This window comes from Pieris rapae, chromosome 13 (genome assembly GCF_905147795.1).
Source record: "Pieris rapae chromosome 13, ilPieRapa1.1, whole genome shotgun sequence".
NCBI lineage: Eukaryota > Metazoa > Arthropoda > Insecta > Lepidoptera > Pieridae > Pieris > Pieris rapae.
In genome coordinates, this window is record NC_059521.1 from 2,598,477 (window position 1) to 2,613,368 (window position 14,892).

Here is a 14,892-nt window from a genome sequence, read left to right on the forward strand (position 1 = left end):
CACTCATAATTAAATGAGTAAAGTTATAAATAAATATTGTATGAAAATTCCATAAAAATTCATTAATTGTTGTTCTAGAGCTTGATGATTGAATAGGCAAAATAATTGCTCACAAGCCTGCTTAAATGAGAACATACTTTACTATTTACGTAGATTATCTTATTATTAAAGTCACGATAAAACAATTTTGTAAATAGACATTTTTTTATTAGTAAGTAATCTGTTTGTAATATAAATTCGAATGTAAAGTACATTTGGCAATGTGTCGATGTTATACACGTATGATGAAATAAATTATTAAAATATTACATTACTTTTTTTAAATCTACCTCAGCAGAAATTCTTTATTGGACAACAAAATATAATTTAAACAAAAACTCTGAATTGGCATAATTTTCTTACGTTTCTGGTTGAAGTAAACTAAAATGTGAATTCTACGCGGCAAAATTCAAATTGTGACAGATGTATTCTTGAGCATACAGAATTACGAGACGAGTGACTGACGAGTCTATGGACCGCGTATATTCTATACAAATCACAAACATGACAACTGACACAATTTTTCAGAGATTTACTGTCAAGTGTCATATTGCTCAAATTTCATCAATCGGCAATCGCATTTCTCAGTTTCCTTTGCTTTCTTGGTGGGGTATCAGTAACAATTTCTTATAAAATGTATTTGTTATAATTTATCTTCATAGTCAAACGAATAGTTGAACAAACTATATTATTGTGAAAGTGATAGTGAAAAGTAACGTGATTTTAAACTAGGTAAATTATCTATCTTCTGGGGGTATAAGGCAATGCGAATTGTGATTTATATCGTCGAGGAGGTATTTTTTATAATATAAACTGAAGTAAATATACAAAATGGGTAAATTATTGAGTTTACTTGCTCGAGACGATTCAAATTGCTGTTCATCACCGCGATACGATATCTTTTTGGATTTTGAGAATGCTGCGCCCACTGATACAGAGCGAGATGTTTATGAAGAAGTGCAAAGGGTTTTGTTTAATTCCGATAAGATATTAGAAGAAATACAATGTTATAAGGGTGCTGGAAAGGAGATACGTGAGGCGATAGCTGACCCTTCTACGATTACTCAAGAAAGAGCCTGGCGCGCCGTAAAACCTTTAGTTGACAAACTCCTGCGGTTCTATAACCACTCCTTGGAATTGCAACGGGTGAGTCATTTTATTAACAAAGAATCCTTGCTTTAGGGCGTATACAAAGCATCTCTGCTCATATTTGGAATCAAAACTGTTTTACTGTAATGTACATAAATGGTTCTTTTTTTTAATTTACCAAGATTTCAGTTTGAAAAACAAGCGAAATTCCATATTAAATATGAGTAAAACTATACAAATATGTTATGTATAAATATATATTAAGAGCTTATTGTGCTCAAACTTAATAAAATGTTAATTTCTATTCTATAAATGTCTTCTTCATATCTTAATTCCTGAAAATATATAAAGATGCTGTTGGTCATAATTCTAAGGGACATGCCACATCTTGTTAATATGCCTCCGTTACTTTTGTTTATTGTTGTTATTTAAATTATGATAATATTCTGTTATAATAGAAATATATTTTTCATATTTCTTACTGTAAACTAAAATAAAAACATATGTCATGTGTTGATATGCATTGCAATAATTACGCAACCAGCTCAATAATTTTGTAATGAAAGGAAAACAGATGAAATAGGTATATCATTGTTTACCAGAGGCTCACATAAACCTTATCTGAAGGATGTTTTATCTTTATCAGCAATGATGAATGATATAGTGCTGATAAAACATAAGATACAGTCATATTTTTGTACTCACTTCCTGTTACACAGTTTAGATGTTTATTCATAGGTTTTTATTATCATGTTATGTTATTTTATATTGCAGATTACAAATAATAATTTCTTTTGTCTACAATTATATATACATATATAACTGTATCTAAATATTTGCATAAGCATTAGTTTTTATTGTTAATAGAACTAATAACATAAATAACTTATGAAACATAATAGTATTGGTATATAGTGTTGTCTATGTTACATTAAAATAAACAATTATATGGATATTTAACAGATATCATATTTTTATGTGCTGCAGAAATTGTTGAATCATGTTGTCTTTTGCAGACAACATATTAGTTATACATTCATTTCAATATACCTTGTGGTGTATAAATATTAAAACCTTTTTTTCATAAATACATTTAATAAAATAACCCTTCATAGCTTTATAGTAGAGCGCCGTAAGGTTTATACCTCGGAATCCAGGGCCAGTCAATGAATCTTAATATAAACCTTGAAAATATGTTTTTAATAGTATATAGAAAAATGTTAAAAAAAATTTTTTTCGCACTCTCAATTTTTTAAAACTTATTATAAACAATTATTAATTTTTTGGAGTTTTCATTGATTTATATTAGTCAAAATTCATATTTTAAAAAGAACAACTATTACAAACTTGAAAACTTGATCTTGGATCTTTAGGGACTGCAGATATACCGATGAAGGTCGGGTTGGAGAATAGAGGGGATAACAGCAGCTGTTCGGTATTGTTCATGGCGAGCCCTCACAGGATACTGGATAGCACACGTTGTAACTTGCTAGACTTAATACGTAGCTGTTGTTTTCGTTCCGAAAAATATTTATTTCAGATTTTTGTTTATTAAAAATTAATGTTTATATTATTGTGCAGTGAGTGTGATAAAAGTTAATTACTGAACATTACTGAGTTTTAAAAACTTTGAAAATAGTGGCATAAATTGTAAGTATTTGTTTTTCATTTATATTACATGCTTTTGAAAATAGTTATGAATATTTTGTAATAAATTGATGTTAAAAGTTAGAATATAATAGTAGAATTTAATAATATAAATCATTAATTATGATATAAAAGTTAGTAAAGTATTAATATTACTAATATTTGTTGTTGCAGCCACGTGTCGCAATGGGTGAACCATCCAGTATTGATAGTACAAGCAATGATTGCCTCATTTGTGATAAAATCGGATCTAGTTCTGAATTAAGCTCTGAACTATATATTATAAAAGTCACTAGAGGCATATCATCATTAAAAGCTGCATCTGCGGAAAGAGGGGATGGACTTTCTCAGTATATAAATACTCGCGACTTTGTCTACGTGCATTCGGTATGCAGACAAAAATATATTAATAAAGGATGCATTAATTCTTATTTATAAAAAAAGAACACCACATCTGCATGCTCTCCACCTAAAAAAAAGCTTCGAACAGCTACTTCAATTGATTTTGATTGGAAAACTAGGTGCTTCTTTTGTGAAAAAGAAGCGGATGAAATGAAGGAAAGAAGGAAGTCCAAGTCGTTAAGACAACAAATCAGCTACGTCACTAGTACTGATTTCAAGAAAAGTATATAGTAAGTTTGATATGTGAAGACAAAAGTGAATATTGTCGCAATATTCATAAAAGAATTGTAGGCGTGTTAGATTTAGTAGATATAGATGTTTTAGTTTTATTGACTGCTCTCTCACCAACAGACCGAGAAATTTATTTTCGAAAACCATCCAAAGGCAAAATACCGCAAAAAACGTACTCTTCCAAATGCTTAGAGAGAATATTACCTAAGTGTAAAGAGCATATTCTGTTCTTACATGCATTCACTGGGTGTGACACGACATCAGCTTGGCTTAGCTTTTCCAACGTGGCAAAAACGTATTTGCAAAAAATTTTGAAAAGCGACCAGACCTGCAAAATGCTGCGACAGTCTTCAAAAATGAATGCGAAAATACTGATGACATTTTTAAGGCTGGACTCTTGCTTTATACGGTGCCCCCCAGAAAATAAAAGATCTTAATGCATTAAGATATAACTCTTTTTTGAAAGCAACTGCTAAAAATACCTGCGTTAAACTGCCGTCATTACCACCCACTGCAGATAGCGCATTTGAACACTTTAAAAGAGTATTTTTGCAAGTTCAAACATGGCTTGGAAGAGAAATATTACCAGAAGAATGGGGCTGGAAATATGAATGCAGAATATTGACACTGCAAACAATGACGCAACGACCAGCTCCAGAATCTTTATTAAAAATTATTTTTTGCTCATGCAAAACAGGATGTGGAGCATCTTGTGGGTGAAGGAAAAGTGGATTAAACTGCACTGCAGTTTGCTTAGAATGCAATGGTGACAGCTGCACTAATCCTTCACCTACAATCTATATCAACGAGATCGACGACGACGACAATAATGTACAATGATGTAACAACGTGTATAGTAAATGATAAATTTTTTTTGTAACTTATTTTTTACGATAATCTAATAAATTAACATTGAAGTTACTCTGCACATATAATTTATTACAAATAAAATTAAATTTTTCGCTATAAACACTTTTTCCCCCTTCCGCCTCTCATTTTTCAGTAAATTGTTGTTAAAAATTGTTGAAAATCGAGATCGGTCAATTTTTTTTTTTAACTTTTTTATTTGAGGTTTTAATAATGCAGTCTCATACTTGATATACAGATTCATTGACTGGCCCTGGGTTCCGAGGTTTGACCATTTTTATGCCTTACGGCACTCTACTATTAACAATGTAAGTCATAAAGGCAGTGTTATAAATTCTGACCATAATGTCATGATTTAACAATGTCAGGGTTATAAATAACTTATGAGGTGAAATTACAAGGGTGTTCATTCAACTGTGCAAGTTTAGACTACGCTGCACAGTTGTTTAAAGGTTATGTGTCCCTTTTATTATATTTATTCCTCAGCAGCTGCAGACACTAGGGTACACAACCAGATTTTCTGTGCAGTGCTATGTTTTGTGTGCTACAAACCAACATATTAAAAAAAATATAAAAGTTGATTGACAATCCTTAGCCATACCTGCTGACAAGCAAGCAATTCAAAGTTATTAAAGTTTATAAAACAGTATACTTTTATTTTAAAGAATCTGCTTTGAAAATATTTTTTTCTTTTCCATTTCCCAAATAAATAAAAAAGTAAAGCGCGTTAGTTTTTCGGGAACCGTTCGAAATCAATCTGTTTTGTTACGTAAGAATAATAATTTTAAGACGTAATTTATAATACGAATTACATAACATCGAACCAGTTCTTCCCTATAGTATCACACAATTTATACGAGTACGGTTTATTTTATAATTGTTATTGTAATGTATACACATCGTTAATACAATGCGGTATGCTATGCAATGACTGACTCGAAGTGCATTTCTAACAATATCTAATAAATGCACCATTCAATAAATTGTACAATATACATACCTAATATTCCATGTGGAAAGTATGATGGTGTGGAACGCAATATAAAACTATGATAATGACATTAATTGACTTCATTAAATTAAATTGGCTGGTGATATCTTATAGGTAATATCTTTAAACGAGCAATTCTGAGAATTAAGTATATACAATTGGAATCTCGGAATCGGCTCCAACTATTTTCTTGAAATTTAGTATACGGCGCGTATAAATCGATCTAGATGATGAATGATAATGATTTTTTTCTTTAAATAACGAGTTCATATTTTTTTATTATTCTGTCGGTAAGATCGAAAAATATTATTCATATTTCATCATTTTATGAGAATGTAAGTAATTCGTACTTAAATATACTTAATTTCCAAAAAATACAATTTGTAAAAAATAAATAAATTACAGGTCATTCAGGTACAGATGATAAACGAGGTTACAGTAAAAAAAAATTTTCAAATTTTAGTCTAGAATCAAACTGACACTATTAAAATAATTCAACTGCTCGTAGCAACAACGACTGGTACTTTATAAACACCGGCCGTAAGTGCATCATATTTACTGATGCAATTTAATTGAATATGTTACCCCTGTAACCATATGTTACAATCATCCAATAAAATGCTGGACCGCGTGAGATTTGTATTAATAACATCCTTCTATGAGCTGTTGACATCAATTGGCTTATAATTTATTTATTAACGTTACGATTTGGTGTATGGTCCACCCGCTATGTCCGTGCGATCCGAATGAAGGAACAGAGTTACTCATCTCGTTTTGAAAGCGCAAGTACGAAACTAAAAGATGAGAATGCTGAATGTACATTGCGATCGTCCACACATGAGTAGAAAATTGTATATATTGAGTTATGTAAAACTGTGTGTAAAAATGTATCCTTCACGATCTGTGTATGCCTATTCCAGAACCTGACGTGTCAAAAATATCCAAAATTAATAAAGAATAATTCAATCCAAAAATAATAAATTATCGTAATCAATACCGATTATTAAACCTTTTAGATTTTTTTTATATATCTGAGGTTAGGAGTATAAATGCATTTGTACACGACCCACACCAAAATCTCTGCCATTCAGAGACTGGTCGGGCAAATACCTACTGAAACCACCTCGAGTTAGTTCCTACAAAGCCGCGTTGCAGAGGCTCCGGGGTCGCTGCCATTCTACCCGTAAAAATTCAAATACAAAATATACATAAGTTTTAGAATTTATACCGACACAACTAATATGTATGTACTCAGAATTGTAAACGAAACAATTATTGTATGGATTTAATGAGTCCATAAATATTTAATAATTATAATACTCTCAAAATTCGTTGCTAAAACTAGGTTGTTTATAGTTATCTCTCTATATATGTATATACTAGCGGATCCGACAGACGTTGTCCTGTCTACACGTCTTTAATTTCAAAATTTCAATTTTTAATAAGCCATTTTGATGAAAATTATTATTCAAATGTTATGACAATATCTAACGATCCAGCACATGGTCACACACGATATAACACAATGATAACAAAACTTTTTTTAAATTTCGGGACAGACTAAAATTAAAATTCGAATATTATTTAAAATTTGACACTGCGATGGTAGCGCCGTCTGTCGGATCCAATGTAAAACATTCCAAAATCAACAACAACTAATAAATTGAAAATTAATTAAAAAACATTGTCCAAACATTGTCAAACAATGTGACAAAATTGTGAATCTAAACCATTCCCCTTGAACACACACAAAAAATTTCGTCTAAATCGGTCCAGTCGTTTAGGAGGAGTTCAGTCACATACACATGCACACAAGAAATATATATATATTAAGATATATAATTGATGTGTCACAATGTATTGTAGAAATTTATTACGCATATTCAGTAGGGATGTGAATCGGCTTCTATCTATCTTTCGAACTCCTAAACGATAAGGGGTGCCCACCTTGAATTTTTTAGACATTTCTTTTATAGTTGAGAACTTATAACTTGAACTTTGAGGTTTAAATAGGGAAAAATCACAGAAAAACCTATAAAGTTTTCATTTCGAAAAACCGGAAAGTCTAGGGTAGCATAGCTAAACGTTCCATGTTGGCATGTACTAAAAAGGTAGGCTAGGCATTAAGGAGAAACGAAGTTCGCGGGCAGCTGGTATATATATATATAACTACTAACTTGGCTCTGCCAATGTAATATAAAATACCTCGGATTAAAACTGTGCTGTGCAAGGCGTAACCGACAATGTACATAATGGATGCAAATCGCTTTATCTTCATGATTGAGTGAATATTAAGTGCACTTTATGTTTATCTATGTAATAATTTATTAGTTCTCGAGTTCTTTTAGTTCCTGGAACGTAAATTATTTACGATATGAACGCTTTATGATTTCATTTTTTTTATGTAAATTTATCCGAGTTTTATTACTACATATTTTTATTGAAGTTTTTACAAAAAGTCTCAAATAATGTTTTGCTAACCTATCCTGATACAGTAAATATTCCTATTGTACAAAAATAGTTTAAATATGATATTTGCCGCGCACTGTGAAATCAGCTGCTCCCTATAGTATTTCCGAACCAATTCGACTTAGGGTCCGTCATGAAAAGAGCGTACCAATTCTTAAAAGGCCGGCAACGTATTCGCGAGACCTCTGGCATTGAGAGTGGGCTCTATAAAATAAAAAAATATATTATATTATATTTTTTAACTCTCTAAATCTTAAATAGATACATACTCCTATATAGGAGTAAGATTGGCTTCTGTTGAAATACGAATGTGATAAATACCTGTTTTAAAACTTTATATGGACAAAACTACGAATTCGTATGTCAGAAAGAATTCATAAAAGCAGGTCGAAAAATGCAGCTGGCACTAGAGAAACTATTTCTTGAATGACAGGTGGTATTCTTAATATTGGGTGCGAAGCAGGTGGGATAACCATAAAATACTTGTTTTAAGTATTTCTAAAGAAATATGGACACAGTATGTTGGACTTAAGAGACGTTTGATTATGGTTTTTAAATAATTAGATTTTTTTGAATATGGAAACGAATAACGTAATTAAAAAGTTAGATAATTATAGCTTGCTTAAAAATATCTTAACCTAATTAAACAGTCGTAAACGTCTATTAGACAATTTCTAAATCCTTTGATTGAATTTCCTTTATTTTTATAAGTAAATTGTTTAATACTACTTGGATACATTAAGATGAAATCAAAACTGGGAGTAGCCCAACTTGCAGATGTAACAATAGGAGGTTGGCGAATAAATGACTCCTTTAACTATATATATTGAAACTTACTTTGCACTATAAGAAACAGACCCAATTACAGGAAGACTTCCGCGGATCCCAGCGCTGCAGTCGAATCTTGACTAAGCGTGTACTGACCCTTTAACAGGCTAAGCCAGGATGTGTAGTCCAACCCTTGAAAACTGTTGTTCTCACGACAATGAGGAAATTGATTGATTATCTACTGGAAGTGATCATACGTAGAGGATTCGTGATTTTCTATGTGGTGAATTGACACTTTGTACGGAGATGAAAAAGTACACCATCGCCACGGTCATCGCCTGAAGGGCAGAACGGCTTAGTGGAGTAAGCGAAGTGCTAGGTAAAGGATCCCGCCTTTCCCGGTAAAGGATTTACCGAAGGGGCCGTATTACGCAAGCACTATGTCAACAGTAATTATTTACATTTTTACACATATTTACCCACACATTGTCTATGCTCGAAAACTAAAAACATTTTCGAGGATACCTACAAAAAAAATTATTGCGTTTATGTATTATTATTTTTTACTTGGACGGCCCCTATTCTGACAATTTGCCGAGCCAATTTGAGCGGCGTTTAGTTTGTTGTTAGTTATGGCTGACTTTTGAAAGGCTCCAGAGGCGCTGAGTTAAAAAACTTGCTTCATAATCCATTTATGCTCCTAATTTAATATTTTCTCGTCGAAAATGTTTTAAGCCTTGCGCTTGTCTCATAACAAAGACCGGTCTAGGTACGGTCTCATTAAAAAGCCTGTTAACGTTGGTTTTTAAAATCCCAGTATAATACCAGTATATATGCTGCTCCAACAATATGGTATTCAGTGAAACAATTACCCTGGTTTAACGTTATGGTAAAACTTAGGTATTTTTTGCTCTTGAAAGGCGTTTTGTCATGTGTTCTATATTTAAAATGCTTACAATGGTTGGCAAAACAAGTAAATATTATTTTAATAGTCCGTTTGTTTGACGAAATCAGCTCATTAAGAGTAACATTATGTTAATGCGAAAGGTGCTTCTTTATGTCACATATCCTTTGTATTTCGATAATTGCTATATACTTATATCTTATGAAATGATTTATGCATAGAATTTACATTTAAATTATCGTCTTCGATTTACGCGAGTACTTCACTTAGGACACCAAGCGAGGGTCTAAATAATGTTAGAAATTCGCATATAATTAAAAGTGATAAGATTGAGAATTTTTCCAAAGTGCAGTTTTTTGTAACAGCCATCGGTTGTACCAATTTATTACCAAAGAATTTATTTTTATACTATTAACAGTGGACGTTGTCCTGTACACAATAAAAAATGTCTAATTAATTCGTCTTAAATTTAAAAAAGTAACTATAAACTTCAAAGTATATTTATATTTCTGGCTCCTTGATATAAGTACTGGTACACCAAAGCCTGTGATTATTAATATTTAATTTCATTAATTGAGAGCAAGTGTCAACATTTTATAATTCAGGTTAAGTGTCACTCGTGTCAGATATGTGTGACGTCGTTTTTTGTCGCATATTTTCACTTCCGTTCGCCATGTCACATTCGCACTAACTCCACACTAGGTTTCAAAGCTTACAGGTAAGGGAGCGTTCAAGTATTACGTCACAACATTTTTGGAGATTCATGACCCCCCCCCACAATGTAACGCACCGTAACGTTTTTATGTACCCAATAGTAAAACGTTTAGGTACCACTCGGTGACTCATTAAACCTAAAAGTTGCCATTTATGTGGTGTAAAGTATCGGAAAGTCAAAAATAAAACGTTAACGCATAATTCAATGCCCGCATCGTAACGTTTTACACCAAACGCCTCTCCCCCCCCAAATTCGTTACGTAATACTTGAACGCACAAACGAGATTATTTTTAATATTTTTCTATACAAGGCCTGGAACTATTTAATTAATGGACATATCTAGATATAGCTATTGTATCGGAAGATGCAACAAATTAATGGTGCGTGCAGGACGTTGCACTCGTGCGCTCTCTTGATCTTAACAATTGCTACACCTACGCGTATGACTGACTGGTTACTGCGCCTTCATTTTACTACCACCATTTTATGTCTGGACCTCAGTATGTTTCATGATCATCATATATAGTAGGTTTATTATGCGCCTGACTCACGCCATCGACTTTTTTTTAGGTCTAAGACATCTGGTTTCCTCACGATGTTTTCCTTCACCGTTCGAACGAATGATGAATGTGCACATAGACAGTTGGTAAACAGCCGGTGATCGATCCTACGATCTCAGGTATGAAGCTGAAGCCAAAACCTTTTTGAGGTGACTTCTTTTTAGGCTCAGGGTAATATTTTTATAAATGAAACTCAATCATAATTATATTAGCGTCACGAAGATATTCAGCATTTTTTTCGAAGAAAAAGAAGAGAGTGATCGAGGAACAGTGAGAAAGGGCGAATGTAGCTTGAAACAAAAAGCCATGGAGCGAGAGTAGACAGCACACAAGTGAGAAAGATCGAAAGAGAGAGAGTGAGATAGAGCGAACGTCGCATTATGCATAGTACCAAGGAGTGAGAGGTGGAAAAGAGCTACAGTGAGAAAGATTGAGAGAGAGAGAAAAAGGGAGATCGAGATACTCAAAATACATATATACAAACAAATACATGGAGTGATCTTATCATACATGATCATCTATTTGGGCTTATACCTTAGTAATAATTAATTTACAAAGAAGTTTCACTTCTAACATGTGTACGCACGCCCTTTTTTTAATTGCTACAGGTCCTTTTATATCACATTTTTATAAATACAATACATAGAAAAAATATTTCTAATAAACGCACAACGTAATTATGACCTCATAACCGCATGCTTATTAACATCTGGCTTTATTACTCAAATCTTCCAATTGGGTGCCAAGTGTTAATTAAATCTTAACACTACTTTGAATACAATGAACTCATCTGCGCAACTCGTGCGCATGAGGTTGGAACTATTCAATAGATTGATTTTTTTATATCTTTAAGTAATTGATAGGTTTAGTGGTAAGTTATTGTAGAGATGCAAATCTCGAATGGGGTAAATATAATGACGGCTTTTTTTGTTCTAAATTTCTTAAAGTAGTATAAAAGTATGATACGCCTGATTCAAAAAAAATCTCGTTATTTTCTATTAAGTATATAACACAAAAAAAACTAGATGATGTAAAGGTATATTTTTTATTGTTATGTTTTCTAAATAAAAAGACAATTATCATTCATTATCATTCATTTTCATTCCCATACAAGTTTATACGGAGCAAATTAGTACAAGCGGATATTTCTTTTGCCGGCTACTTTGCTGTTAATTAACCATTAATTACGATTGGTTAGTAGTAAATTAAATGGAAGTTAAATGTTTTAATTTAATAGACAATGCTTTGAATCTATTTATCTGTCAGTTTCATGTTTACTTTGTGTTTGTACGTCTTGGTGACTTGACTATTAGGCAAAAAATATAAATATCAAGAAATCCTTATTATTGTTGAAATTTATTTGTTGCATATAACAGTAATAAATAAAAAATGTATTTTTTTACGGTACCTTTTATTTTACATAACCACGGTAACATTTTCATGTAAATCAACCACTGCCAGTAAATACGGACGTTTTGTGCATTTTCGCAGTACAATAAATTGCAGCTAAAAAGCATTCGTCCATTAAGATAAACTATAGTCCTCCAGGCTCGTTCATGCTTATGGATGAACAATGTAGGTATGTATTTAATTTTTAAGCCAAAATTGTATGAATGACAACTATCTGAAATAGAACCATCGCGAGATTAGAGGTTGCTTTTTTTGTTATATTGACAACCCTATTAGGTTTATTAAAATCTATACTAATATTAACATGATTTTGAAAATTCCTTTACTAATAAAAAGCTACCGTTACACACTACAGTCACAAGACGCCCATAGGCGTTGGATTAACCTGAGAAATTATAAAACTTTTTCGTGGTTGTCGGATTTGCGAAGTCGAAAAAAAAACCCGGCGGAAAACGTTTCTTGGTATATATGGTTGAGTTCTAGAGACTTCTAAATCATCGTACACATACAGCATATGCAGTTTTATTTGTATAAAAACAAGTTCTCGAACTAAAAGAATATGCACAGAGTTTATTTCGGTTTCCACTAATAGTAGATAGATTTATGAGGAAGTTTATGTATTTATTTTCAAGATTTTCCTTGTTTTCGGGGCGGATTCAACTTAACGAACTGAGCCCATTGGAGGTTCAATGATTTTCAATCACCGCAGGCTCGCTTCATATTAATATTCCTGCAATACGAATAAATATTAAGGGCCTGTTTCACAATGTATGGTTAAAGTGCCAAATAGCTATGCAACACAAAAATTATTCGAAAGATAAAAGTTCCAAATAAGATACATCGAATTTCATGACGTATAGCGCTATCTGACACTCGTGAAACGCAAAAATACTATTTATCATACCAATAAGTAACAAATAGCTTATTTGGAACTTATCCGGACATTGTGAAACAGGCCCTAACAATGACAAAAAATATGACCCAAACTGAAATTTAGTTGGTTTCAGGATGTGAGTTGTGATGAAAATAATTGTTATTTTGGAGACGGCATGAAGCAATGTCCGCGTCGCATTGCGTGGCCCTTGCACCATTTACTGCAGACAACGAATTCAGAAACTGTTCTTATGTGGTTCGGAGGTGGTAATTTTCTAATATATATAGCGTTTGCTAGGCTAGGCAGGCTAGGCCTAGTTTAAACGCTAGTGCTCATGGGTGTATATTATGTATAAGGTTAACCACAATGAATATTGTATTTAGAATGTAATGTTTGTTTTGAGTCTAATATAGTATTTTTTTTAAAGCTATAAACGTTATATGAATGTTTACAACAAAAATATTTCTTTAATTACAACCACTACTTCTTGAGGTCATTTTTTTAACTCAGTATAGCGTGATTGATTTAAAGAAAACGATGTTGCAATTCACACATACAATTTACCAAAACCCACGATTTCCCACGTTATGATTATAGCAAGCGGCACTTTGACAAGATTTTAAAAACCGTTTCAGGTTTATATTTGTTACTATGAACATATACAATTAATTATTTGTATTAAGCCCTTAAATAATGGCGTCGCACTAATCCCAATGACGTACCATACATGTGCACGTTAGCAAACTACGAGTTTTTACGTAAAAATTATCAGTCACAAATAAAACAGACATATTTCAACCAAAAACAGTCTATGAGTTAACTCAGTATCACGATTGCATATAGTATGATAATTTTATGGTTATTTTACTCCAAACGCTTTTTAAAACCATGTGTTATACGGATTACTCTCAATAACACCTAATACTGTCAAATAGTTCAGTTTTAAAGTCAAAATTGGGCGTTGTGCCCATAAATGGTGGACCATTGTCATATTCATTTCATGCTCGTATTACATCACTATAAGTGATTCCCGTCATCCAGCTGAGTTGATTTTCGTTTGTTTTATATGTGATATATCATATAAATAAATAATTGATGACATTTTTAGCGCAATATAAAAATTAAGTAACACGATTTATTATATGTATTTTAATTACTGGAGAAAATAGTCTGTCAATTAACACAGCTGTAATATATACGCTCTCGTATCCAAACAAAAATTATCTATTATGCTATAATATGTTATCTTTATATATATAATAATAGAAATATAATATATGCGGTTAAATGCCGCACGGTCTTCTCACGATGACCCCGAGAATTACTTATCGGCTTTTTGAACAGAAACAATTAAATGCTTTGTACAACGTAAATAATAAATAAATAAATTCCTCATTTGATTAGACTATCGTACTAATTAAAGCATCTGAACGAACGTTATGGTCAAAACCCGTGGTAGTCAAAACGGCATACATATTTGATTAAGACATACCTCTACATAATTATGGCTACCAATCGAATGTAACCGCAATCCACGAGATACATGACTCAACTGTATATTATGTGATTCATAACACCATATGTATGTCACAACATCCTAAGGAATCTGGGAAATTATTAAAGGAAACAACTACGCAGTGAGGGCTGCGTTTGCCGACTGCTTAATGGATTATTATTGAAAAAGGTGATAAATAGAAGCGGTAGTGGGAAACTATCGGAGAAGTATCAAAGCCATAGACAGTCAGTTGGAAAAATTTGGCGGAGGCGTTTTTTTTTTTAGAATTGGCCGGCCTTTTCAGAATGCGCTCTTACCCGTGAAGGGGTTCCGATATAGGATAACAAGATAAATAAAATGCTGTATCTCATTTGTCATGATTGGAACTAATCGGCTTTATTATTACTAAAAAAAGTATAAGTAGCGGAATT

At 32.3% G+C, this 14,892-nt stretch overlaps 1 protein-coding gene across 1 annotated transcript in view; it reads left to right on the forward strand.

Annotated features, from left to right (window-relative positions):
* Positions 1-611: 611 nt before the first annotated feature.
* The window catches only part of LOC111003767 (CYFIP-related Rac1 interactor A), a 30,898-nt gene continuing 16,617 nt past the window's right edge, over positions 612-14,892 (forward strand). Inside the window, exon 1 of the mRNA XM_022274447.2 lies at positions 612-1,185. Within this exon, the coding sequence (XP_022130139.1) occupies positions 871-1,185 (315 nt within the window). The 5' untranslated portion in view covers positions 612-870. The remainder of the gene's footprint in view (positions 1,186-14,892) is intronic.